Source organism: Furipterus horrens, unplaced genomic scaffold (genome assembly GCF_987537825.1).
Source record: "Furipterus horrens unplaced genomic scaffold, mFurHor1.1.pri manual_scaffold_3, whole genome shotgun sequence".
Lineage (NCBI taxonomy): Eukaryota > Metazoa > Chordata > Mammalia > Chiroptera > Furipteridae > Furipterus > Furipterus horrens.
Window position 1 is genome coordinate 168871279 of NW_028327173.1, and position 27057 is coordinate 168898335.

General features: G+C 40.8%; 4 protein-coding genes and 4 non-coding genes across 10 annotated transcripts in view; 2 read left to right on the plus strand and 6 right to left on the minus strand.

Moving 5' to 3' along the window:
• MAP2K1 (mitogen-activated protein kinase kinase 1) overlaps positions 1-1768 on the plus strand; it is a 69789-nt gene extending 68021 nt beyond the window's left edge. For both annotated transcript variants that reach the window (XM_090270802.1, XM_090270803.1), the window contains exon 11: positions 739-1768. In XM_090270802.1, the coding sequence (XP_090126928.1) occupies positions 739-852 (114 nt within the window). In that variant the 3' untranslated portion in view covers positions 853-1768. The remainder of the gene's footprint in view (positions 1-738) is intronic.
• A 2689-nt stretch (positions 1769-4457) lies between these two features.
• On the minus strand, positions 4458-6579 carry SNAPC5 (small nuclear RNA activating complex polypeptide 5). Its single transcript, XM_090270804.1, has 3 exons — positions 6421-6579; positions 5416-5505; positions 4458-4640 (listed from the first exon to the last, which is right to left on the minus strand). The coding sequence occupies exons 1-3, from the start codon at positions 6508-6510 to the stop codon at positions 4476-4478; spliced, it is 345 nt and encodes a 114-aa protein (XP_090126930.1). The 5' UTR covers positions 6511-6579; the 3' UTR covers positions 4458-4475.
• Positions 6580-7808: 1229 nt separating this feature from the next.
• On the minus strand, positions 7809-13058 carry RPL4 (ribosomal protein L4). The gene is made up of 10 exons (XM_090270805.1): positions 12977-13058; positions 11421-11592; positions 11125-11231; positions 10644-10782; positions 10121-10245; positions 9443-9572; positions 9010-9166; positions 8628-8711; positions 8205-8325; positions 7809-8124 (listed from the first exon to the last, which is right to left on the minus strand). The coding sequence occupies exons 1-10, from the start codon at positions 12977-12979 to the stop codon at positions 7888-7890; spliced, it is 1275 nt and encodes a 424-aa protein (XP_090126931.1). The 5' UTR covers positions 12980-13058; the 3' UTR covers positions 7809-7887.
• Positions 9315-9384, minus strand: LOC150016676 (small nucleolar RNA SNORD18). The gene has a single exon (XR_016510270.1). It is a non-coding gene; the product is annotated as a small nucleolar RNA SNORD18 (small nucleolar RNA).
• LOC150016677 (small nucleolar RNA SNORD18) lies at positions 10344-10415 on the minus strand. Its single transcript, XR_016510269.1, has one exon. It is a non-coding gene; the product is annotated as a small nucleolar RNA SNORD18 (small nucleolar RNA).
• Positions 10844-10942, minus strand: LOC150016678 (small nucleolar RNA SNORD16). The gene has a single exon (XR_016510272.1). It is a non-coding gene; the product is annotated as a small nucleolar RNA SNORD16 (small nucleolar RNA).
• LOC150016679 (small nucleolar RNA SNORD18) lies at positions 11302-11372 on the minus strand. The gene has a single exon (XR_016510271.1). It is a non-coding gene; the product is annotated as a small nucleolar RNA SNORD18 (small nucleolar RNA).
• A 237-nt stretch (positions 13059-13295) lies between the features above and the next one.
• Positions 13296-27057, plus strand: part of ZWILCH (zwilch kinetochore protein) — a 38941-nt gene continuing 25179 nt past the window's right edge. Inside the window, exons 1-4 of one of the 2 annotated variants that reach the window (XM_090270806.1) lie at positions 13296-13573; positions 15474-15525; positions 21134-21229; positions 25680-25798. In XM_090270806.1, coding sequence (XP_090126932.1) covers positions 13521-13573; positions 15474-15525; positions 21134-21229; positions 25680-25798 — 320 coding nt within the window. In that variant the 5' untranslated portion in view covers positions 13296-13520. Of the gene's footprint in view, positions 13574-15473; positions 15526-21133; positions 21230-25679; positions 25799-27057 lie in introns of those variants that run through there. The other variant, XM_090270807.1, reaches the window with a different exon arrangement.

The window sequence follows — 27057 nt, forward strand, 5'->3', positions numbered from 1 at the left end:
GTCCGTTTGTTTCAGATTCTTTCACTACTTGTTTATTCATCTGTTCTCCTCTGTCAGTGATCCATCCTGTACTTCCTGAGTCCATTCCCTGATCTGCCGTGACCACGGCAGTCCAGCCAACCCTGTTGCAGGACACCGGATGTCAGTCTCCTCTGTCCTCCCATCAGTTCAAAGGAAAAACTGGGGTGGCCCTGCAGCCCTGGGTTCAGGGAAAGAAAGGGCTAGCCCACCCCTTCACAGGGACAGGACCTTTCTCTAATACTCCCTGGCTCACTTGACAGTTAGCATCCTCCCCAAGCTACTCTCCACTTGCCTCCTCTTGTTTGGTGGTGGTGGTAGTGGGAGGAGTTGGGAAGTAATACAGTAAATAACTGAGCTTACGTGTCTTGTAGAGCCTGTACAGAGTAACATGCACTTCAAGTCCATCAGTTCCTTTGTTCCTTCTAACAATTGTGTGAGGCACTGAAGGCAGAGCTACCATCCCCATGTCATAGCTCAGGAGGGCGGGCTCAGGGAAGTGAGCCAGTTGCCCAAGGCCTCCCAGCTGGTGTAATTGGCAGAGCCAGGCAGAGCTGGTCTCTGTCTGGCAGCTGGCCCTGCCTGCCTGGCCCCTGCAGCTGCTCGAGGTCAGGCTTCAGGAGCTACTTCCATGTAGCACAAGCCCTAGACCTACCAGGACTCTTGATTTTCCTTCTTGGTGGTTTTTTAACATTACTTCCTCTGTTTCCTTACATGCAGGTTCATACTTTTATCAAGAGATCTGATGCTGAGGAAGTGGATTTTGCAGGTTGGCTCTGCTCCACCATTGGCCTTAACCAGCCCAGCACACCAACCCACGCAGCTGGTGTCTAAGTATTTGGGAAACAGCAAAGAGCGAGTCCCCAGCCCAGTGGCATGTCACGTTGCTTTCAGGCCTATTTCCCATGCCTCTGTTCAGACATGCATTTTACGTATGACAAAGGGTGAAGAACACAGCATGTGCCAAAATTCTGTTTGTGTATTTTTAATACAACTGTCTTTATTCTTATTATTATTCCCCTAAGTGAATTGGCTTTGTGCTTGGGGCTATTTTTGTGTTTGTCGATGATCAAATCGTGCACATTGAATTACAGTGAAACTTTGGTGACTGTGGGTAGTCATTTTTACTGAAAATTGCACTGCTCTCCCCTCACCGTGATTGGCTGGCTGGCCGCCTGTATTTTGGGAATTCTTTGACATTTGGTGGTACTTCATTCTTGCCAGGCATACCTTCTCTATTTGAAGAAGGGGCCTTGTAAGATCCTTCACAGGCAGTGCATGTGAAGCATGCTTTGCTGCTATGAAAATGAGCATCAGAAAGTGTATATCATTTATTTTATCATGTTTTTGCTTTTGGTGTAGAATTCAGCAATTTCCATCAAAATCTAGTAAGAGCCCTTCACTGCCATGATAATAGGGCTTCACCAGTCTATCTACTCTGATGATTTGTAGACTTCTGGTTGTATTTCTATATTTATTTTTAAATATACTGTTTGGGATATTTAGTGGTATATGTCTCTTTAAGTTTGGATTAGTGTTTCTAAAATGGTGGAGTTACTTTGAATGTTCACAAGTGTATCCAGGCATTAAAATGTGAGATTTATCTTCCCCCAAATCCAAATATTGATGCTCTTGTAAACAACAGTGTGTATAGTGCCTAAAAATTGTATGGAAATCCTTTTAACAATTTTAATCCAAATGTTTAACAAATCTAATCTCTTATTCTAATAAATATACTACCAAGTTAAAAGGCTGAAAGATATTTCTACTTTTGTTCTCATATTCAGTGTCTCTAATTCACCAGAAATCAAGTGATATAGCCAAGCATTATTGTGAGGGGAAAAAATAAAAGAAGAAAGGTGGAAATGTCACTGCGAGGACAAGTTCGGTGCTTTGGACTAATGGGGCTTCCTGAAACTCCAACCTTGTACTTCATCCAACTCTTCTCAGCAAACACCCTTATCTGTGGATCTTCCAACCACCTTTCCTGTGGACTGGTGAACAGATCCTATCTTTTCCTTCTGTCTTGATATATGGGAAAAGCAGTAGGTGGGAGTGGTGTGTTGGTGAGGTGGCCAACATGCTCACAGGGGCACCTTACTGGTGGTCAACGGAACCTCCACGTGGGACAGTCTGTCCATGCTTCTTTGCTCCACTGAGCATCGGTTTCCCCTTTCACTTGTTACACTTAACTATACCTTTCTGGAGAGGAGGAATGTGCCTGGCACCGGTTCTTAAGGCTACTAGGTGGCAGTGAGGTCACAAAAAACAAAGCCATGGCTCAGCTGGCCACTGGTACCTTTCCTTCTTTGAAAAGTGACTTTTGGAATTTGAGGTCCATGTGAAACTGCCTGGTCAGCACCTCTTTTTTGAGAGGACGAGTTATAGAAAGCCAAAGTAAACGTGTTTTTTTTTTTTTAAAGACCCATTATATTTTCAAATTAAAAGAATTTGGGTAAATCTCCTGAGCAGGTAGTTCCACTCTGGGTCTACTAGAGCTTAGAATACAGCCAAGATTTAAAAAACTGGTCAGTGTTGTATATACTGCTGCCTCTCTGCTAGTCAATTTTTTCTGAGGCTAATGCCCATTCTGAGTCAACAGCCTAGCATACTTTTTTGATATAGACATTCAGGCTAAGGTTTAATACTCACACGTTCTTCATACTGTCTTTTGCTAACAGAAAATACAACCACTACTAAGAATGTCTCATTAAATGGCAAATTCCATCTGAGAAGGAAGGGATGGTGTAACCTGAGTCTAAAATCTGGATCTGAATGCTTTCATGCTGAGTATCTTTTAGGGAGTAATTTAAAATTTTCTCCACATCCAAAGGTAGTATTACATTTTGAGAGACATAAGATTTTCTTCCCCAGTAATTACAAAGACTTATCTTGTTCTCATGAATGATGTTCCCTGCCATCAATCTCGCTGTTTTGAGTTCCTCATGCCAAATGCCTCCTTCAAACTTCTCACTGAAACACTTAACAGTAGTTGGATTTTTCAGTATCTCATTAGCATATCACAGCAACATGTAAAAATTGCTAGAGCAGGTACAGACACCCTCATTTAACACATAGAAAAGTGAAAGTTCCAAGATGTGAGAGGGTAAGTGATCACATAGTGGTACGGCTCAAATTCATAGCCAATTTTCTAGCTCTTACAAACACACTTGTATTTTAAATTAGACCCTAAAATGTATCTTAGCGCAAAACTATCTTCACATTGTGTTTTCCAAGAAACATGTTCATTTAAACTTCTTGCTACTTCCTTTAAGAGTAGCTCAAAATAACTTTAATGAAACGTTGACTAACATATCCATGTTCGCTCTTTTTGAACAGTTACATAAGTTCTGCTTGAGGAGGTTCTTTGTGTTTGGCTTTTCTGTTGCATGGACAGGGCAAGTTACTTTTATAAAGTTGTTAACCAGTACATTCAATGGGAAAGGAAGAGTATGCAGAAATAAATCTCAACTTAAAATACCAAGTTTTTTGTTTTTTTTTAAAGATTTTATTTTTAAAGAGGGGAAGGGAGAGAGGGAGAGAAATATCAATGTGTGGTTGCCTCACACGCCCCCATCTGGGGACCTGGCCCACAACCCAGGCATGTGCCCTGACTGGGAATTGAACCAGCCACTCTTTGGTTTGCAGGCCAGTGCTCAGTCCACTGAGCCACACCAGCTAGGACTCAAATACCAAGTTATAATATGACATTTATCCTGTAACTATCATCTATTATAAAAATCCAATCTCCCAAGCATAGGGATTCTGTTCATGGCGCATTTCCTTCTAAGTCAGAAGTGGGTTTTAAACCATCTTGCTGTACTGTTTTCCCCAGAGAAACTGATCTGTTTCCCTGCTGCTGTCTGGAAACCAGCAGCTGTGTGATAGCTGCTCATATACAGTTTATTTCTAAACACATTTTATCAGTGATGTCTTAACCTAGATGTAAGGACAGCCACACAACAGTCTGTAATGGGCAGTATTTTACAATGTCACTGAGGTGGCAACAGCTTGTGCTTCTCAAGTGACCTTCTGTCCTTGTCATCTTTCTTTCCTAGACTTTGGCTTTGCTTACAAGGGTTCAGTGGTATGCAAACAGCCTCAAGTTGGTTTGCTTACAAGAGGCATTGTTGATTTGAAAGGCTGGCTTGTACTTAGACTTTGCCCTTTGGCAAATGTCAGACTTTCTCAATAGCATTTCAGAGGAAATTTTCTGTTTTGAACACACTGGATCTGACCAGAACAGAGATAGCACCACCCATACTGCTCAGTGCTAAGACACTGCATCTTTGCTTTTCTATGTGTTGCTAATTTTTGTTCAAGCATTCTGAAACTTGAATTATTGATGGAATCATTTTTACAAGCACACATCCTTCTAAAGTTCTTGCTTCCCTTTAAAGCAGGCTACATAGGGCCCATGGCAAGAATTTTTGGAACTGTTTCTGAGACTTTGAAATTTAATTAGTAAAACTAATTCTGGCTCTCTGCCCACTTGAGGAATTTGATTCTTCTTCCTCCTCCTCCTCCTCCTCCTCCTCCTCCTCTTCTGGCACATGGCTCCTTGTGCCCAACTCCAGTGCAGTTTGGTTGATTGATGCTTCATTGTCTATATGCACCAACATCTGCTTTAGCCAAGGACATGGGTTAGTAGGAAGGATACTGGCCTCAAAACAGCAAATTTTCAAAAATGGTTTAAAACCAAATCTCAATTGTGTATTCATTCCCAGCATTTACCACGAAGAGGTATGACCACTTTCCTATTTCTCCAAATTCTACCCCAGCCTCCCCTCCAACCTGCACTGCTAAAATGGGAGGTTAAATGCTCTAGATTTGAGAGAATGTTAACTGATTTACAAACATAGTTCTTCCATAAGAATTATGCTGACTGAGATGTGATACTTTCAAATGGGTTTAAAAGGCTTCACACACTACTAGAACTGCTCAAATATATTGAGAAGATTATGATTTTACTGATTTAAGTGAGGGCATCTGGTCAGAGGAGCATACAATGAAGACTAAAACTCACTTTTTAGCACCATACTTTGTAGTTGAAGCTACACTCTATTTTTGAACCCCAAACTTACTTATTCACAGAGCTGAGGTCTGACATATCCCTGCAAAGGTTTCTACTCTCCTTGAGTTCATTAGAGTAACTAGAGTAACATAGGATGGTGTAGGCAATATAAGTACCCAATTAATAACTCAATCAAGGTGTAACCAGCTAGGCTGTTCTTGTCTAAAACAGTAATACTGAATACCAAGTTTATTAAGCTAGAAAATTCTTATTAGTACTTCCAGAGTCCTTTGGGCTTGATAATGTAATTTACAACCATCTTTGACCTCCAAGCAGCATGGACTTTGCATTCTCTCCCTACTCCAACACTTCATTAAGCTTACATCAGGTGATTGTTCATGTGCAGCCTGAGAAGACAGCATCTTATCCCCTCTTCTAGAGCTAATCATTGATTGGAGGGCCAGTTCTTCAACCTAGAAAAGAAGAGTTAAGGACATTTTCTTTACTATTTCACTGGGCTCCTGATGTAGGAAAATTTTACTGACCATGCTGTAAAAGGTTGGCATCATGAGAGGAACTAGCTTTGCAATACTAAATCTGTTTTAAGCGGCAATACAAGCCAGGAAATCGTCGGCAGCCGTCCGTCTCGAGAGACGATGGTGTAGCTTCTTAAGAGTCTATCTGCACTGCCGAGAATGGCTGTGCAGTCCGACTCGGGAGTGACACGGTATCTGTCTCCTCCCGTGTTGAATCGACATCTTGCGATGACGCTGAAGCTACAGAGCCTGGGCAGGGTAATATGGAGGGTCTGCTGTTGCCCATGCAGCAGACCCCCCCTCTCTTCGCAGCTGAAGGGTCCAAGGGAAAGACGGAGTCGATACAGCTTGGGTTCAGGTGCGCCGCAGGAGTTGCCGGTGTTGACTACAACGTCAAACCGCCTTAGGGACTCCGGCTCCGGATTTTCTGTCGGGGTTTACTCCCTTAGCCTTTCCCCTGAAGAGGTATGCCGCAAGGCAGCGGAGGTTTTTTGGAAATAGTAGCCAGTAAAAGCTGTAGGAGCTCGGGAGGAAAAGGTCCGTAGGCGGGGAAGGTCGAACTTTTTGTGTGAACCATCTGCATTTCCGGAGGTCTGATGTGGGGATGAACTCCCCAAACGTGCAGACTGCTGGGGCACAGCCTAGACTTACAGAATCAAGGTTCTGAGCTTGGTCCATAATCTAAAACGGAGCTCACCCGGGGCTTGTAAACCACCAGGTCAGCGCCCCAACCGCCAGGCAAGGGAGGGATTACCAGCAGCAATGCTGCAAGGCAGTCGCCTGGGGTCCGCGTAGAGCCGAAATCGGGGCAGCGGTGGGGTGGCGGGGTGGGAGGGGGCCGCGGGGGGTCACCTTGAGCCGGTTCAGCTGGTCGTGCAGTGCCGCCTTCAACCGCAGCAACGTCTCCTCCTCCTTGCGCAGCTCCTGGAGCCTGCTCAGCATCGCGCCTTCTCACCCGGCCCCAGTCGGTCGAGCGCTCGGTGATGACGTCACAGCCCCACGTCCCGGAAACGGAACAGCAGGCTGGCTGCACTTCGGGCGGGGCGCTTCTTGACAGCTCAGCCGGAAGGAATCGAGGTTTTAAACCGTGTTATCTAGATTCGAATAACGATCGGGATTCCTAAAGCACAGGCCGTTGGAACCGTACAGAACCAGAAGATAAAAATGCTCAATTACAGAGTTCCAAATGCGTCAATTAAACAGTACTAGCTGTATCGCACTTCCAATAGGATGTTCGTTTAGTTTTTAAAATTGAAGAAAACATCGATGCTGTTCACTTCCGCATTCAACAGTTGGTTCTCGTATTTGCCCAGATGACCAACGGCAACCTTGGTGTATGCGTGGGACCACACTTAACTGAGCAACCGGTCTAGGGTTGTGGTTAGGGCCACACCACCTGCATTTGAAAGCGGGGCCTAATATTAACAACGATCAGCACAAGCACGTTCCCTAGTTTTGGTTATTGGAGGCAAGGATTCCAAATGAGTTTCGCAGGAGGTCCACGCAAGAGCATGAAAAGGCAGCTAACAAATTGGGAGATGGGGTGCTAGGGAACTGAGATCTCTTTAACCTACAAATGGATTCTACATCACTCTCGCTGTGGTTTTGACTGTGAATAGGAAGGAAAAAAAATAAAGTTCCTAAAACGAAGTCAACTCTAGGGTGGTAACATTCAATTAAAAAACTAAAAGCTTTGTTTTTAAAACATGCTGTGGGTAGTCCTTATCATGCTTGACCAACATACTCATCCCCTAGTAAAACTGGCAAACATGTCTCTAGTTGGGAAGGGTATCCAATAACATCCTGTCACAGGTTCTAACAAGATCACTTCTCTGAGGAAGCCATGTTTCTTACTGCTGCATTTCAAAATATGCATTCTGATTATGCCCTCTTGTGGTTACTGGAAATGTCAAATTCTTATGAAATTTTCCAAAGGTTTTTTTTGGGGGGGCGGGGAGTGGAGGGGTTGGCAGGGGCAGGCGCAGCTATATTCTAAGTTTGTGTTTCTGATTAGTCTTTTAATCACCATCCTTCTCAAAACATTGCTCTTACAAAATGGACTGGATTTTATATCTGAACTTAGGAAGCATCCCTCATTCCATTCAACAGCATGAATTTTGTACAAATCCAATGATCCATTTTAGACCAGACTGTAACAAGTGAAAGGCTGGAGTTATGTATAACATAATATCATAAACAGAAAATTCTAACCAAGATTTGCACAACAAACGCAACATTTTTCTCACTGCCTTTAACGTTTTTTATTCAAAACTAGCTGTCCACAGTGATCTGACAGTTATGGAATAAACAAATTTAAGTTTATGCCACAGGCTTCTTTTCTTCTGTGGTGGGTTTCTTTTCTGCAGGCTTCTTCTGAGCTGCTGGTTTCTTGGCTGCAGCCTTTTTTCCCACCAAAGGCTTCTTTGGCTTCTTCAGCTTCGTCACATGAACATCCTTCTTTCCTTTCTTCCCTACCACAGGCTTCTTGCCTTGAACCCCCTTCTCATCTGATTTGGCTTCTAGCGCCGCTGCTGCTCTATCCACCCGGAGCTTGTGCTGCAACAAATTAAGAAGAAAATCTAAATAATCAAATCTTTCTAAAAACTTATATCTGCAGAAATTAAATTATTGCTTACGTTCTTGGCCTGGCGAAGAATGGTGTTCCGGCGCATGGTCTTTGCATATGGGTTTAACTTCAACATGATTCTCAGGTTTTTCAGTGGATTCTTCTTCAGAACTCTGCGATGAATCTTCTTGCTATAAAAAAATGGACACTGTATATTAACATTTTAATTCCACTATTCATTTTTAAAAATCTTCACCCAAGGATGTGCTAAAAAAATTTAAAAAAAAAAAAAAAACTTGAGAGGAAAGGAGAAAGAGGAATAGGCTGCCTCCCATACACGTCCCGACCAGGATCAAACTTGCAACCTTTTGCTGTATGGGACTGACACTCCACAATTAACTGAGCACCAGGCTGAGGCTACATTACCCACATTTTACAAATAACCAGTTATGATGAGGTTGGGCAAGAATCACTGTAAATATCACAACTCTACCGTGGTGCTCGGAGGGCTCTTTGGATCTCTGGGCTTTTCAAGATTCTGCTAAGGTCTGTATTGAGCATCTTGTGCATGGGAAGACTGAAAGAAAAAATCAAGAAAATGTTTAAAACAGATACCAAATTCTTATTTCTCATGTGATTAACATGAACCTCAACAGAAGCTAAGTTTTTAACCATTTAAAGCTCTCCAGAATTCAATTAAAATTTCCAACTACACTATCACTTCTCAGAGTATCTTATCATTTCAGCATATTGCATCTATATATAAGGTGAAATAGCAACAGAACACAATCCATTAGAAAAAATGAAAACCACTTCTGAATGTAAATTTTCATAGTATAAACATCTACGGTCAGTATATGAATTCAGACACTCACTTGTAGTGACTCTTGAGGGAGGCTGCTTTACGCCAAGTGCCATACAGATCATCTAACTTGCGGAAAGCACTTTCAGTCCAAATGCAGAAACGGCCCACATGCCCACCAGGAGCAAGTTTCAAAATGTTCAGTTTGCTTACATTAAGCAGAGTAATTCCTTTTAAAGGGAAAAGGAGAATTAAGGCATGTGTATTTCAAAAGAAGAAAAACACAAATCGTCTTTATAGCCTATGTACTACATAAGACACCTGAGAACCACCCCTAATTAGGAAGTTTTAGCCATTAATGGTGCATTCCTTCAGCCAAAAATCAGACATTCCACAAAATCATGTGTTTCAGAAACACGGACCATAAAGTGGAATCTCATCATGATAAAGGTTGAGTGAGTTTGCATAGTTCAAGTAATCAAACATGGAGGCAATACAAGAATTACCAGGGATGTTTCTGAAGGCTTTGATGATACCGTTGTCCTCATTATAGATGATGCAGGGCCCTCTGCGCTGGATACGACGACGGTTTCTCATCTTGCCCTTGCCAGCCCTCATTCGCTGAGAGGCATAGACCTACAAAGTGAGAAGGTTTAGTATTCCGATTAGGATGATCCCTGTAACAGATTTTCAGAGTTAAAAACCACGTATAGACAATAATATACCATATAGGCTATGTGTATAGTTAAGTAGGCCACATACCATCTATGTTTGCATTAAGTAGTCATGCATTCAGTAGTAACAAAACCACCTAGCAAGATTAGTTCTCAGACTGTATATTGTTAAGTAGTGCATGACTATAACATGGTTCCAGAGTACTTGCTCTCATTTATAATCATATCTAAGTCTTGTAATTAATACTGTCCTTCAGCAATCTTTTTAAAATTATTTTTATTGATTTCTTTAGGGAGAAAGAAACAGAAACATCAGTTTGTTGTTCCACTTCTGGATGCATTCATTGGTCAATTTTGTATGTGCCCTGATGGGACTGAATGTGCAACCATGGCATATCGGGGGAACATCTCAACCGTGTTACCTGGCCAAGGCAGCAATGTTTTGAAAATTAAATTCTGGCTAATTTTTGTGAAGGACTACCAAATTGTAAATGTGTTCATTAAACCTACCTTTTTTATATCATTCCAAGCCTTAAGCTTCTTAAGAAGCAAAACAGCTTCCTTGGTTTTCTTGTAGCTTTCAACTTTATCTTCAACCACCAAAGGAAGTTCAGGAACTTCCTCAATACGATGACCTGACAAAATTAATTAACTGACCTGGTTACCCTGAACCTTTTGAAAAATTGAGAAACATTTTATATAACCCACAAAAGCAAAATGGTATACAATTTGCCAAATCAGAACTTCCACAAATATCATGTGTTTCAGAAACACGGACCAATGAAGTAGAATCTCATCATTTTGAAAGCTGAAAATAGAACATGCAACATGAAGTTCAAGTGAAAAGTTTTCTAATACACTGAACCACTGTATTTGAATTATTTCCATGTTACACAGTACCCACTGATGACTGATTTGAGACACACTTGGAAGAACACAATTTACAGAGATTATTAACATGAACGAAAAAGTTCAGGTGAAGGAGAAAATGGGTATTCTGTTATCACTCCTGTAATACAAATGTATCACAAACCTTTAGACATGACCAGTGCTGGTAAGGCTGAGGCAGCTAGGGCAGAGCAGATGGCATATCGCTTCTGTGTAGTGTTCACTCTGCGATGCCAACGGCGCCAGGTTTTGGTTGGTGCAAACATGCGGCCCCCACGACACATCTGTTTTTCTCAGTTAAGAATCACATTTCTCAAATGTTAGGAGTTAAAAAAGGTTATGTCTTGCTCAGGAAGAATTTTCGTCACCCTTCTGAACCAGCTTACTGACAGCAGGCAACTGTCACTGAGAACAGAGTAAGACGCAAATTACGACATCATTGCAAGTAAAACTTACTAACGTTAAGCCCCTATTAGAATCTTCTAAGATTCCAAATCTGTCTAGAATTACCTGAACACTATCAGCATTTCGGACTAAAATATTTCCAAACTAGTAACATGAATAAACAGGCCCAGTCTGCTAAATTCCATGACAGCTGACCAACAACACAGTGACAAAAAAGATACATTTCCAAAAGCACCCTGGCCAGAACGATGAGTTCCACCACCTCGAACTCTGGGAATTCGAGCCACAGCTCTGCCAGTACCCCAAGACTCAGCACTGGTTTGATGTCCTGAAATTGGAAAGAAGTTACTTTTAGCTACCCAACCATATCAATGTGACAATTATGCATGATAGCAAACAGCATCAGAACATCCAGGAAAATCATCTGATTCAGAAACACGGACCAATGGAGTGGAATTTCATCACTGCTGTCAAGCAGCTCTTAAAACATTAACCCATGAAAGATCTAAATCCATACCTGCCAATTCACTGACAGCATAAGGCTGTCTATTGTTTTTACGCAAGTTGGTGTGAACAAAGTTCACAATATCTGGTCGAATGGGAGCCTTGAACACAGTAGGCAAAGTGACATTTTTGCCAGACGATTCCCCCTTTTCGGAATACACCGATATCAATGGACGAGCACATGCCTGGTAAAAAAAAAAAACAGATATTTATATTGATGAGAAATATCAGAAGCACCCTCCTCATGTGCCATCAATGCATTAAATGCTCAGTTACAAGAGTCTAGAGTTTGATGAGGTAGACATTGCTTAAAGCCAAATCAAAGGCTACATTACAAACACATCAAGTCTATTATTAACTTCAATAATTCTTACACTGGAAGAACACTTAGAATCAAGTTCTGCTGTGTAATTTTCTAAGTGAACAGTTTGTCATTAAGCTTTAAAACCAGGGTTTACAAAGAGGAATGATCAAAACAACACTTGAAGGTTTAAAAATGTAGGCTAAAATCAGTCCCTAAATTTTCACCCCAAACGTCAGCAAATCTTGTCTGCCACAGCTCGATTCCTCCAAACAAACTTCCATCCTTGCCCCCTTCATTCCATTTTAAACACATCTTCCAAATCTTACTAGTAAAAATACTGGTTACTTTTTGCTCAACCTTCTCCCAAGACTTACCATCTGAAAATAAAACTTAAAAAGAGGATGGCCTACACAATCTGCTCAACCTCATCTCACACTTGCTTCCGATACACTCAGGGTAATCACCACCCTCCAGCCTCAGTTACCAAGTCTTCTCCCCAAAAACCCTCTTAGCAAGCTTCCTCGCCTCCTTCAGGCTACCTTCCCTAGGTTTCTCTGATCACTGTTTAAAGCCAAACCACTGCCTCCTTTCCAATTCCGTATGTGCACAGCACTACCATCAGACATTACTGTGTATTTTACACCTAGCTCAATTACGTTTCAAGCACTACAAGCAGTTTTTTTTTTTTACCATTCTGTTCATTAGCCATACTATGAGCTAGCTTTGAGTTCTAAAAGATTTAGGGAACACCAATTTAAAAAAAACAAATTCTTAAGAAGCAGAAAGCTCTTGATATTCTTAACGTGAACAAACGAGAATTCAGATAACAGGTGGAAAAGCAAACATTTTAAAACAAAATCTCTCAAAATATGAAATATTCTCTACTTATCTGCACACGGATATAAGACCTAAAACTGACTCACCACGATTGTCTCGGAACTCAAGTAATTCCCAGTCTTCAGCAGAGCTTATGCCTTCCAAGATCAAAGAAAACTAGAATTCCCAAAGACCCTCTGCGCCTGAGAACCATCTGGTGCCTTGTGTTGTTTCCAGCAGCAGGAGCTGCCTGTGCCGGGAAGCCCACGTTGCCTCTAAGATGGCCGCCGTATAGCCGCACAGCCCAACTCCCCTCCACAAAAAGAGGCATTTGGTCCTCATCTCCTTTTTCTTGCTTTTCGTTCTGAAGATTTTATGCTCTCAACCCCCAAGCCATTCCGGCCGACCTAACAGCAGGGGAAAGTTGAACTGAGAGAAGATCTACTCACCATGGCGTGGAGAGAGGAAGCCACACTCCTCTCAGGCCGGTGGCTCCCGCAGGAAAAGGAAGTACTTAGCACTCCCTTGTTCTATTGTAACCTCCAACCCGTCTCCCATACTGCTCCGCTTCAGAACCAATTCAGAGACACAAAACATCTCTCTACCACTCTAGCAAAAACAAAATATAGTATTTTCTCTACATATGCGTCAAAGTACGGTATCTATTGACTTCCAAAGTCAACAATAGCGCTTAGAAACGACGGATTCTTTTTCGCGGAATAATTCATAAGTAGGCGTGGCCAATCTCGCGAGACGAGGTGTCTTCCTTTCGATTATTGTAATGTATTATAACTTTTTCTTACGGAAAAGAAAAATTATTGGAATAGAGCAAATCGCTGTGTGCTGTAAAACAAGTTTAACTTATGAACAAACGGGAACTGTTGTGGGGCAGTAGAAGTAGTCCCGGCGGGGGTGGGGTCATGACTCTGTACGTCTGCATCCGGCGCGCAGTTTAGTTTGGCGGTATTGGACCTGCTGTCCGACTGAGGCGGGATGTGGTCGCAAATGAACCGAGCTGCTGAGGAGTTTTACACTCGTCTCTTGCAGTGAGTTGGAGCCCCTATTGTTGGCTAGGTTGCGAGGACAGCATTACTCCCTTGGGGTATCTCGATTTACCCCCAAGCCTCCTGCCAAAGCCTCGGAGATTGGCGCCTTGTCAGTTCTCTGTGGCGCGAACGTTACAGACTAAGTCAAATTTCCGGGTCCGGGAGTTGGGGAGAGACCAGTTATCTGCTCCAGTGTGGGGTTGGCACTGTGAAGGTTTCGTTGTAGTCTAGTTTAGGAGAAGATATCTGTATCTTATCGATCGTGGTGGGAAGTGACAAGTTCTCCAAGAGACACTTTATTCCGAAAATGCACACAACTTGGACTGACAGAGGCACCTCCCAGTATATGAAAACTAGATGTTGGCATCCTTCACCTGTTTAAAGCTTTGCTGGTGTGAAACGTATTACTATAGCCTATTCAAGATAGTTATCCTACGAGCTGCAGTTGTAATGATGCCGTGATGGTGTGTTGGCTTTTTAAAGCATCTTTACTTCATTGTGCTCTAAGATTGCATTTTATTTTCATAGTGACGTACTAGTACCAAAAGAGATTCTGTCCAGTCCTGCATCCAAGTAAAAATTGAATGCAGTAGTTCTCAAGTTTGAGTGTGCATCAGAATCACCTGGACGGTTGTCAAAACACAGAATGCTGGGCTCCATCTCCAGGGTTTCTGATTTAGTGGGTCTGGGTGGGGCCAATTTGCCTTTCTAACAAATTACAGGTGAAGCAGATGTTGCTGTCTTGACACCACACTTTGAGAACCACGGGTATAATCTAACTCCTTATTTTCTAAATGCTATAAATTTTCATTGTTTATTGCATGTTTCCTGCTTACAAAAGCGGTCATTCTTTTCAATTTTTTGATCATTACAGAAGGAACACTAGCATGCTTTTTCTTTTTCTTTCTTTTTAAATTAACAGTGACTTGGATAGCTTTTCAGCATGAGAGCCTATAGGTCTCTTTCTTTGTTTTTAGTAACTGCTGTATAATATTTCATTCTATGGCTTGAGAAATATACACATGCTTGAGAAATGATTATTGAATGATTGACTGACATCCCGGAGTTGTACATTAAAGACGAACATCCCTAAGAATAAGTCACAGTCTTGTCCAAAAGGGCAAAAGTGAATCAGTCTCAAGCCTATCTCTTCTATTTTTATTTTAGTAAGTAATTGAGTAGATCAAATGATAAATGGTATCCTGAAACAATTCCTTTGTGTTCCTTTAGGTCTCTAAAGATTCTTTCCTCTTTCAGAGTATAGAGCAAGCTAATGTGCATTTTGGTATGTTAATGGTTTATAATTTTACTTGCTTTGGGATCACTATTTTAAAACTTTCTTGACTGAAATGATAATTATTAAATGATGTTCTAGAGATTTTTGCATACATTTTTAAAAGAAAATTGTTTAACATTATCCAATTTACTAATTTTTTAGGAACAGCTCATAAATGTAGAGGGAGGATAAATGCTTTCATTTTAGCCACAGAAATCTAGGGCCTGGGACCCTTAAATAACTTATCTGTGGTGGCCCACTGATTCATTGACAGGTCAAAATTCAGTCATTTCTACTTCCTAAAAGTCATGTGGCAAATTACATTTTAGTAGTAGCTAGTAATGTGTTTTAAAAAATAAAAGAGTAGAGATAGGTACTCTAATTTCCTGCTACCTCTTAGAAGCAGTTGTGTCCAATTGTGGTCTGCAGTCTATTAAGAGTACTTAACCTAGTACTCTTTTTCTGCTTTTTTTCCTCTCTTCCCAACTTGGGACTGGGACTGACATGCATACTTTCCATTTTGCTTTCCTCACTGTTGTCACAAAGAGATGAAATGATGACTGACTCCTGAGTTGAAATAACGACACTGTAGCCCTATTTTTCACACGTGTTTCTGCATTGCAGGGAATTCGATGAAGAAAAGAAAGGAATCTGTAAAGACCCATTTATATATGAGGTATGGAACATTTATTTGGTTTTTCAACATAACTCAATCCTAATGTGGTGAGTTTTAAATAGTAGGGTTTATTGAAGTCAATTTACATAGAGTAATTTTCACCTATTTTAGAGTGTAGTTCTGTGAGTTTTTACAAATGCATTCAGTCATATAATCAAGATAAGGGACATTTCTAACACCTTTAAAAATTCCCTCATGTCCCTTTATAGTTAACTCTTTCCCCTGTCCTGAGTCCCTGGCAACCACTGTTCTGTTTTCTGTCTCTATTTTCTGTCTTCTGTTTTGCCTTTTCCAGAATTTCATGTAAATAAAATCATATAGTATGTAGTCTTTGGGGATTGGCTTCTATCAATGTGTATAATGCATTTGAGATACATTAGTGTTGTTGTATATATTAATAGTTTATTCCTTTATATTGTTGAAAGGTTTTCCATTGTGTGGATACACTATAGTTTGGTTACCCATTTACCAGTCAATGGTCACTTGGATTGTTTCTAGGTTTTGATAGTTATGAATAAAGCTGCTATAAACATGTATGGATTTATTAAGCATCTAATATATGCCAACCATTCCATAGGTAAACTCCCCATAGAGTTTAATTCATAAAATAATTAGTAAACTAAAGTAAATTATACACTAAAGGAGAACTAAGCTGGGGAGAAATAGTCATAAATGATAAGGGTTAATATCCATATATAAAAAAACGTATGATTCTGGCCAAGATGGCGGCATAGGTAAACACAGCTTGCCTCCTCACACAACCACATCAAAATTACAATTAAAATATAGAACAACCATCACTCAGAACCATCCTAAATTGGATTGAATGGAAGTCAGGACAACTACAGAATTAAAGAAACCACATCCATCTGGACTAGTAGGAGGGGTGGAGACATGAAATGAGTTGGTCCCACATCCACGTTTGGTGGATAAAAATTTAGGAGGGGTATCTCGGGAGTGAGGAGTCCCAGCCCCACACCAGGCCCCCAGCCCAGGGTTCCAGTACCAGGAAGATAAATCCCCATAACTTCTAGCTGCAAAAACCAGTGGGATTGAGTCAGTGGAGTAAACTGTTGAAGTCTCAAGCAGTTCCCCTTAAAGAATCCACACATGAACTTATTCAGGTTCACTCCATCTGAGCTCCAGCACTAGGGTTGCAGCTTGAAAGGCACTAATGACATACAGGACAGAACTGAAGTGTTTGACATCAAAGCAAGAAGTGGGGGACAGCTTTCTCCCAGACAGAAAGGCAGGCAGAGGCCATTGTTCCTGTTCAGAGCCCTCCCCCCAACAGAGTCACAGGCAGGTGCCAGATCTGAGACTTCATCAACCTGGCTAACAGTCTTTGCCTTGTCATGAAGATCCTGAGACTCTGTCTTGCCCAACTTATGAGTCCACCCAAACTGTTAACTGTGACTTTTCCATATGAATGACTGGTCTTGGCCCATGCTTTACAACTCCCTAAATCCTATCCAACAAGCAACAGCTGGCCTCCATAAGCCCCCAGGCCCCGTACCTCTTGCTAAGTGGCCCTAGGCCTGGTACTAGCAGCAGTTAGCCTAGATTCACAGCTTGGTTTTTCCTGGGAAGCTACAAGCCCAGCACAAGTAGGAGCCATTTCAGATTGCTTTATAGTTCAGGGAGGATGGCCCTGGACAGAACACAAATAGTGGCTGACCTTAGATTGCACCACCTGGAAAACTCCAGGGCCAGTGCACCCAGCAGTTAATTACAGACCACATCGGAGCACCACCACCCTGCCCTCGCATAGCTGACACTCCGCGGAGCAGGGAGGTTGGTAGTCAGTGGTCACAGCCAATCATTACAGCTGACTGGCCTGGGTAAATCCCTCTCATTTATCTGCCAACAGCAACCAAAGCTCAACTACAGGAAGAGAGTGTACCCAGCCCACACAAAGGGTGCATCTTGAGTGCCCAGCTTGGGTGATAAGAGAGGCTGTGCCACTAGACCCTACAGGACACCTACTACATTAGGCCACGTTATCAAGACATGGAGTCAAAGCAGCTCTACCTAATACATAGAAACAGATACAGGGAGGCTGCCAAAATGAGGAGACAGAGAAACATGACCTAAATGATAACACATCAAAAGTCCAGAAAAAGAACTAAACAAAATGAAGATAAACAATCTTATCAGATGCAGAGTTCAAAACACTGGTTATAAGGATGCTCAGGGAACTTTGTGAGAACCTCAACAGCATAAAAAAGATCCAGGCAGAAATGAAGGATACACTAATTGAAATATAGAACAGTTACAGGGAAATAACAGTAGAGTGGATGAACCCAGGAATGATTTGAAACATAAGGAACCAAAAAACAACCGTTCAGAAGAGGGGGGGGGTAAGAAAAGAAGAAGGAAGAGGAAGAAAGGAAAAAGAAGGAGGAGGAGTAAGAAAAGGAGGAGGAGGAGAAAGAAGAAAAGGAGGAAGAAAAAGAAAGAGCAAAAAAACCAGGGTAGTGTAAGCAGTCTCTGGGACAACTTCAAGTGTTTCAACATTTGCATCATAGAGGTGCCAGAAGGGGAAGAGAAAGAGCAAGAAATTGGAAACCTATTTGGAAAGATAATAAAAGAAAACTTCCCTAATTTGGTGAAGGAAATGGACATGCAAGTTCAAGAAGCACAGAGAGTTCCAAACAAGATGGATGTAAAGAGGCCCGCTCCAAGACACATCATAATTAAAATGCCAGAAGTTAAAGATGAAGAGAGAATCTTGAAAACAGCAAGAGGAAAAAGTTACCTACAGGGGAGTTCCCATAAGACTGTCAGCTGATTTCTCAAAAGAAATTTGGCAGGCTAGAAGAGATTGGCAAGAAATATTCAAAGTCATGAAAAGCAGGGACCTACAGCCAAGATTGCTCTACCCAGCAAAGCTATCATTTAGAATCAAAGCACAGATAAAGAGCTTCCCAGACAAGGTAAAGCTAAAGAAGCTCATCATCACCAAACCATTATTATATGAAATGTTAAAGGAATTTATTTAAGAAAAAGAAGATCAAAACTATGAATAATAAAATGGCAAACATACATATCTATCAACAATTGAATCTAAAAAACAAACTAAGCAAACAAAAAGAACAGAGACAGAATCATGGATACAGAGAGCATTTTGATGGTTGCCAGATAGGAGGGGTGTGGAAGGATGGGTGAAGAGGTGAGGGGAATAAAAAGTATAAATTCATAGTAACAGAATAGCCATGGGGACATAAAGTACAGTATAGGAAATGGAGTAGCCAAAGAACTTATACATATGACCCATGTACATGAACAATGGTGTGGGGATTGCCTGAGGGAGTGGGGGGTACTGGGTGGAGGGAGGTATAGGGCTGGAAAATTGGGACAACTGTAATAACATCATCAATAAAACATGATTAAAAACTAAACATTCTATATACATTCAGTGACTGAATAATATATGCTAGACGAAAAAAAAAAAAAAGCCATATAAAAAGCTCTTTAAAATCAAGAAGAAAAAAGACAACTATAATAGAAGGACACAAATAAGTAATCAAAGGAAGAAAGTGTAATTACCTTTTACTATCTGAATTCTCACTAGCCAAACTCAGAAATTCAGTATATCCAGGTAAGTCTGTTAATCCCTCCCTCTATGAATTCTTGCCACTTAACACATATTAATTTTCCTAGGGCTACTGTAACAAAGTACTGCAAATTGATTTGCTTAAAACATCAGAAATATATTTTCTTAACAGTTCTGGAGACTAGGAGTCAAATCAAGGTGTCAACAGCGCCATGTTCCCACTGAAGGCTCTGGGGAAGGTTCTTTCCTTGCCACTTCCTAGCTTTTGGTGCTTTCTAATAATCCTTTGCTCTATGAACTTGATCTAAACGCTTCAATATCCAAAATAAGAATTAAACAAATATAAATAATGAGAGATACTTGTCAATAATAAGCATATTAGAGACTGTTTACCTTCATTAGTAATCAAATAAATGAAAATTTAAACAACAGGATACTATTTTTTGTAATGAGATGGTAAAAATTAAAATAGAGTGTTGACATAAGTGATGGGAATGCAAATGTGTGGGCATGGTATATTTGAAAGGCAATTTGACAATATCAATATGATATTATGTATTCATCTTAATAAAGTAATCCAAGATGACGATTATCAATAGTTTATTATAGCAAATAACTTGAAATGACCTAAATGTCAGACAATGTGGAAATAGTTATATGATGGTAGAGCCATGGTGCTAGATAGCCAAAGACCATTTAATGACATGGAATTTCATGGAATATCTTTTTTTTTCTTTTTTTAATCCTCACCCAAGGACATTTTTCATTGCTTTTACAGAGAGAGGAAGGGAGAGAAAGAAACATCGATTGGTTGCCTCCCGTATGCACCCGGATCAGGGTTTATATGCACCAGAACTAGGGATCTAACCCACAATTTTTCGGTTATGGGACTATGCTTCAACCAACTGAGCCACCCCAGCCAGAGCAAGGATATCCTATTTTTATTAAGTAAAATCATCTAGATATCTAGATAGGTGTAGATATCTAAATAATATACAATTTTATTTACATAGATTTATTCATATGCCTGGAAAAAGTGCTGGCAAAATATGTATCGGTATCGGTATTGGCAGCCGTCCGTCTCGAGAGACGATGGTGTAGCTTCTTAAGAGTCTATCTGCACCGCCGAGAATGGCTGTGCAGTCCGACTCGGGAGTGACACGGTATCTGTCTCCTCCCGTGTTGAATCGACATCTTGCGATGACGCTGGAGTGTCCTCTCCAGTGAAGCTGAAGCTACAGAGCCTGGGCAGGGTGATATGGAGGGTCTGCTGTTGCCCATGCAGCAGACCCCCCCTCTCTTCGCAGCTGAAGGGTCCAAGGGAAAGACGGAGTCAATACAGCTTGGCTTCAGGTGCGCCGCAGGAGTTGCCGGTGTTGACTACAACGTCAAACCGCCTTAGGGACTCCGGCTCCGGATTTTCTGTCGGGGTTTACTCCCTTAGCCTTTCCCCTGAAGAGGTATGCCGCAAGGCAGCGGAGGTTTTTTTTTTTTTTTTTGGAGTCAGAGTTTTCCTTCTCTGATGTGCCCTGACTGGAAGATCGAACCAGCGACACTTAGCTCGCAGGCCGACGCTCAATCCACTGAGCCAAACCAGCCAGGGCTGGTATCAATAAGGCTAGAATTATAGGTGAGTTTTTAAAAATCTCTTTTAGCACTCTGTTTTCAAACTTTCCTACAATAAACATGTATTGTAATTGCAATGAAAGAATATGCATTTCCTATAAACTGATAAAGTTCTAAATTCCATATTCCAATCAGAAGAAAGGATAATATTTTGTAAAGGGTTAATTTTGTGGTACATAGCGATACAGAAATGATTAGAGGAAAAGGCTGTCAGTGTGATCCTAATTTTAAAAAAAAGACTTTACAAGGAAGGGCACTTTAGGTGGGCCTTGAAGCATGTGCAGATATAGATATGAGCTACATTTTCTAAACGTGAAAAACAATATGGGCAAAAAATAATTACTTGCATAGAACTGGTCTTTATTTAAATATTTGTACAAATATTAAACACATAAAACATTGCTTGACATTATCTGTTTTTAATAGGCTGATGTCCAAGTGCAGTTGATCAGCAAAGGCCAACCAAATCCTTTGAAAAATATTCTAAATGAAAATGATGTAGTATTCATCTTGGAAAGAGTGGTAAGTAGTAGTTGGGCTTTGTGGTTGTTTTATTCTTAATTTGGCTTTGTGGGAATAATCTCAAGTGTATTCATTTTTTATCAGCATATTTTAAAAAGTGAATTCTAATTCTTTTAGGAGTAAGTACAGTGATTTCAATAGAAATATAATATGAACCAATATGTAATTTAAAATTTTCTGGTTGCCTCATTAAAAAAAAAGTGATATTATCATACAGTAATATTTACTTTTAAGAATGTTATGAATGACCCTAGCTTGTGTGGCTCAGTGGATTGAGTGCCCATCTGCAAACCAAAAGGTTGCCGGTTTGATTCCCAGTTGTAGCACATGCCTAAGTTGCAGGCTAGCTCCCCAGTTGGGGGCCTGCGAGAGGCAACCTATCAATGTATCTCTCACACATTGATGTTTCTCTCCCTCCCTTCCCCTCTCTCTAAAAATAGGTTTAAATATTTTTTTTAAAAAGCCTTCTCAAAGCAGGCATATAAAAAAAATGTCATGAATGGAATCATACAGTGTATAACCTTTTGAGTCTGGCTTTCACTCAGTATAATGCCTTTGAGATTCTTCTAAGTTGTGTGTGTATATCAGTGGTTTGTTTTTTAAAATTGTGGAATGATGTCTCATGGTATGGATATACCATAGTTCATATACCCATTCACCCTTTGGAGGACAATTGGGTTATTTTCAGTCTTCAGTGATACTGAAAAGAGCTACTATAACAATTTTTGTTCAGATTTTTGTGTGTACATAACTTTACAGTAAATACTCAGATGTGCGATTGCTGGGTCTGAAATTAGGTTTATTAATTTTTATTTTAACTAAATCTAATATATCTGAAATTATAATTTCAACACCTAATTAATAAAAAATCATTAATAAGATGTTTGAAGTTTTCTTTTTTCCATACTATGTCTTTAAAATCTGGTGTGTATTTTACATTTATATCTCATTTCAAGTGCTCAGTAGCCGTACATGGCTAGTGGCTACTGTATTGAACAGCACAGCACAAGTAGCTTTGATTCATGAAGTTCTGCTTTAATCTTGTTTAACTGTAACAAGAGGGAATTTCTGATTTTGTATCACTTTATAATTGCAACCTTAAAGCTTTCTGTTTTAGTTATGAGAACTGTTTTGACAGCTGTGGTTTTTATTGAGTGCTGACAATGCTGCCACATTACAGGGCTGCTTGGGGCAACCATTCCTTTGGTTACATCATTTCCTGAAGTAGATAGGAAGAGGTTCTGATAGGGGAAAGTGGATCTTCCTTTAGAAGGAGCACCTTTGTGTCTTTTAGGGCTCTCATGCTGTCTGGACTCAGGCATGATGGTGAATGAACAAGCTCTTTATTTATTTCATTTTTTAAAAGTATATTTTATTGATTATGTTGTTACAGTAGTCCCGATTTTTTCCCCTTTGCTCCCCTCTGCCCAGCACCCCTCTTACCTCCAGCAGTCCCACCCTCCTTAGTTCATGTCCATGGGTTGTGCATATAAGTTCTTTGGCTTCACCCTTTCCTGTATTATTCTTAACATCCCCTGTCTATTTTGTACCAACCAATTATGCTTCTTAATCCCTGCACCATATCCCCATTTCTCCCCCATCCCCCTCCCAGCTGATAACCCTCCAAATGATTCCCATACCTATGATTCTGCTCCTATTCTGGTTTGCTTAATTGGATTTTGTTTTTACTTTTTAGATTCAATTGTTGATAGTTGTGAGTTTGTTGTCATTTTAGTGTTCATAGTTTTGATCTTCTTTTTCTTAATTAAGTCCCTTTAACATTTCATATAATAATGGCTTGGTGATGATGAGCTCCTTTAGCTGCACCTGGTCTGAGAAGCACTTCATCTGTCCTTCCATTTCAAATGATAGCCTTGCTGGATAGAGTAATCCTGTTTGCAGGTTGCCTTTCATCACATTGAATACTGCTTGCCAGTCCCTTCCTGCCTGCAAAGGGTCCTCTTGAGAAATCAGCTGATAGTCCTATAGGCAACTCTCCACTCTCTCTTGCTGCCCCCAGGGCTCTCTCTTTATCTTTCACCTTTGGCATCTCAATCATGATGCATCCTGGTGTGGTCCCCTCTAGGTACAGCTCGCCCGGGATCCTCCATACTTCCTGGACCTGTATGTCCATCTCCTTTGCAAAACTTGGGAAGTTTTCCTCATTTTTTTCAATTCTTGCTTCCTCATTCTGTACTGGTTGACTGTATTTTTCTTCCTTATGTTCCAAATCATTGATTTGAACCCCGGTTTTCTTCCCTTCACCATTTGTTTTGTGTGGATTTTCCTTCGTTTCATTTAGCATAGCCTTCAGTTCTTCTTTTATGTGTTTGCTATACTCAAGCATATCTGTCAAGCCTGTGAGCATCTTTATCACCAGTGTGTTCAATTCTTCGTCTGTTAGGTTGTCTATCTCTTCCTCTGTTAGGTTGGCTATCTCCTCGTCGCTTAATTCTCCCACTGGAACCCTGATCCATTCCCCTTTTTGGGCCATACTTCTCTGTCTCCTCATTCTGACAGGCTCCTGTGTTTATCTCCACGTTCCAGGTAGAGCTGTCACTCCTATTACGTTGTAAGGGGTGGAGCCTTAGGGATTCTTTAGTATAGGGTGACCTGTTTCACCAAGTTGTGGTGCTGTATGTGGGGGAGGGGTCTGAGAGGGAACAATGCTGCCTGCCCAGCACTCGCCCCTTTTCCAGGCACTTTTTCCACTTCTGCACTGGACTGGTGTCCCTCTAGCTGCTGCCCTGGCGTCGTTCCCAGAGTTGGTGGGTCTGCGGACATTCCAGGACCATTGGGGCCCTTTAAACAAGCGGCCTCCGCTGAGACCGACAGTCTCTGCCTCCACCCCAACCCCCACTGGTCTGCACAGTCAGAAGCAGTGAGGCTTGACCTTCCCCAGTGCTGGCACTGTGAGCTGTGAGGTCTGGTGAGGAGCTGGGAATGCTCTACAGGTGGCCCTCCTGACTTTTTAAAACATGTGACTGCACTTTCTGCCAGCCCATCCACCGCTTCTGCCTCCACACCGCGTCCTCTCCAACCCGGCTCCGCCCCTCCTACCTGTCTGGATGAGTATTTCTTCTTTATATCTTTGTTTGCTGGACTTCCATGTAGTTTGATTTTCTGGAACTTCTGGTTGTTTCTAGTTTTGAGGTAGTTGTATTCCTTCTTAGTTGTGGAGGGGGGCACAGCGTCAAGCTCTTCTTTTTAAATACTCATGAAAACTTTCTGAGGAGGAGAACTACTTTGACTTTCATGTTAATGAATTGGTGTTATTAGTGCTTATCTGGTGGACAAATGCTTTGAAAATAATTATAAGTGAATTGTGTGGTTGAATTTAGACTTGTGTTATGTGGAGAAAGGGAAATGTATATAGAGTAAAAGCTGAAAAAAAATGAAGATGGTCAGATAAAGATAAATTATCTTGGAAAAGGTAAAGATGAGCAGAGAGCATTTGTGGAAGTCTGGGCTAGAATACTAGGGAGAATGCAGCTTGAAGTTAGGAGTTACCTGGAATTCAGTGAGGCCCCAGCATTTTTGGATGGGAAACAGTTAAAATGGCCTTTGTTTCTGAAAAGATCAGTAGGACCTGATGAATGAGTGTTAGATACATGACTATTGGAAAGTATAACAGGAAAAAATGATATCTCTTGGATACCTCTAGTTCTAGGAACTTTTGGAAAGCCAGGCCTGGAAGGGAATGAAATTTGGAGTATAGCAAAAGAAATTCAAAGTTGAGCAAGCATCTAGGTCTGATAGCTATTAAATTGGCAGAGGATTTACTGCCAGAAGAGACTGCCTAAATTCAAAAGTTGGTTTTGCTCTCAGCAGCTCTGTTATTATCTTAGACAAGTTATTTAGTGATTCATTACCTGAGTTTTCTCATCTCTAAGACAGTAATAGTATCTATATCAGGGTTTTTATGAAGAATAAAAGAAAACGTAGAACAGTAGCTGATACCTAGTAATGCTTAGGAAATGTTAATGCATAATTATTGTTATTATTGGCAAGACTGAGCTAGTTTACTAGTTAAACACATAGATATCAGAACCCTGTAACACAAATGAGAGTTAATAATCCTAAGAGGAATAGCTTTAAGGAATCTTTGCATTTTGGGAGTGGAGAGTCCGACAAAATTAGGACTTTTACCATGGGTTTCCCTTGGTATTTTGTCTTTAGCTCATCATTATGTACATGTTGGAGTACTTTTTTCTAATGGCATCAGATGGTTCCTTTATCAGTAGCAACTTAGAGCAGTATCTTTTGATAGGAATACTTCTGATGGCAAGATGTGTTGGTATCAAACTGGTTTGTAGCTATGATTTTTGCCAGAGCCAAATCATTTGTGCTTAAAGTTTTAGAATTCAACGCATTATGTCCTAGCATAATGAAAAGTTGACTGTTATGTGCTCTTTGACCTGGTTAAATAATTTTAAAACATTTTTTAAAGCCTTTAGAAAAGGGAGAAACAAGTCAAGTTGAGGAGCTGCAATCTGAAGAAACTGCTATTTCTGATTTCTCTACTGGTGAGAATGTTGGACCACTTGCTTTGCCAGTTGGGAGGGCAAGGTAAGTTTTTTTCTTAGTATCAGGGTAGGAATAGAAGTGAAGGGTAGAAATTTAAATTGAAGCATTCTTATGAACATTGGAGGAAAAGATGTATCTAGCACAGATCCCTCCCTTCTTCCTTCCTCCTCCCCCTAGATATGTATACCCAGCTCTCTACCAAATATCCCATTGACCATCACAAACATGACTAAGAAGGCTGTGGTGATCTTCCCTTTCTCCAGTCTCCTATACTGTTTGTTGTTGCTTCTTAAATGTTTTCCTTGTGTCTAATTTGGTTCCCCTCCAATCTTTCTTCCTCAGTGTTGCCAAGGACATCTGATCAAGTTTCTTCCCTGCTTGTAAATACCTCAGCAGTTCTCATTGCCTCATAATAATATCCAGATTCTTTTTGAGTGACACATAGGAGCCTTCCTTATTCAGTGGTCTTCCACCAGCAGTACCATGCCCAGAGGGCATTTGGAAATTTCAGGGGTACTTTTTGGGCATCATAATGACTGAAGGGAACTGTTGGCCTGGGCCATGGATTGTAGACGTCCTGCCACACGTGGGATTCTCGAGCCCAATGAGGAATGATCCTACCATGTTAGAAACCCTGTTGTCTCCCTGCCTGACCAGCTTCACTTCCTGTCTCCTCCCTGTGCAGCCATAGACAGTTCTCTCTGCCTGGTCTCCCCCACCTCCAAAACCAAAACGTCTTTACCATCAAGGAGTCCTGGAGGATATAGTCATAAAAATAATAACATCTAGAGAATAACGATTGTAATAACAATATTCGCAAAGTGACCTTCCTTTGTGGTTTTTGTTTTGCTCTGTAGAAGGTCTTAACGTTTTTACGTAGTTAAATTAATCAGCATCTTCTTTCATGGCTTCTTGATTTTAAGTCACATTTGGCCTTTTTTCTTTTCTCTCCCACAGCTTAAACATTATTTATTTTTATTGTTTTCTTCAGCCAGTGTTTGTTGGGATTTACCCATATGCTTATCATTTCTTTGCTCCCCTTTTCTTCTTGGATTTCAGATCTTCCTTCTGGGATTATTGTATTTCCCTTTTGAAGTTCAGTCCCTTAGAAATTCCTTTCCTGAACATCTGTTGGTAATAAATTCAGTTTTCATCTCTTTTAAAAAAATTAAGCCACATTTTCAGTAACTTAATTTTGATATACTTTCAAATTTACATACAGTTACAAGAATAATATGGGAACTTCTGTATGTCCTTTACCCCGTTTTACCAATTGTTTACATTTCACTGTATCTGCCTTT

Excerpts from the sequence above, each read along its gene's own strand:
- SNAPC5 (XM_090270804.1), bottom strand. The coding sequence starts at position 6,510 with ATGCTGAGCAGGCTCCAGGAGCTGCGCAAGGAGGAGGAGACGTTGCTG. Across the intron at positions 5,506-6,420 it reads ACCAGCTGAACCGGCTCAAG|GTTGAAGAACTGGCCCTCCA; the intron begins GTGACCCCCCGC and ends CTTCTTTTCTAG. Across the intron at positions 4,641-5,415 it reads CACATGAACAATCACCTGAT|ATGTTGGTGCATATAGACAA; the intron begins GTAAGCTTAATG and ends TGGCTAAAGCAG.
- RPL4 (XM_090270805.1), bottom strand. Across the intron at positions 10,783-11,124 it reads GCCAGGGTGCTTTTGGAAAT|ATGTGTCGTGGGGGCCGCAT; the intron begins GTATCTTTTTTG and ends TGAGAAAAACAG. Across the intron at positions 8,326-8,627 it reads AGAGCCCTCCGAGCACCACG|CAAGAAGATTCATCGCAGAG; the intron begins GTAGAGTTGTGA and ends ATTTTTTTATAG.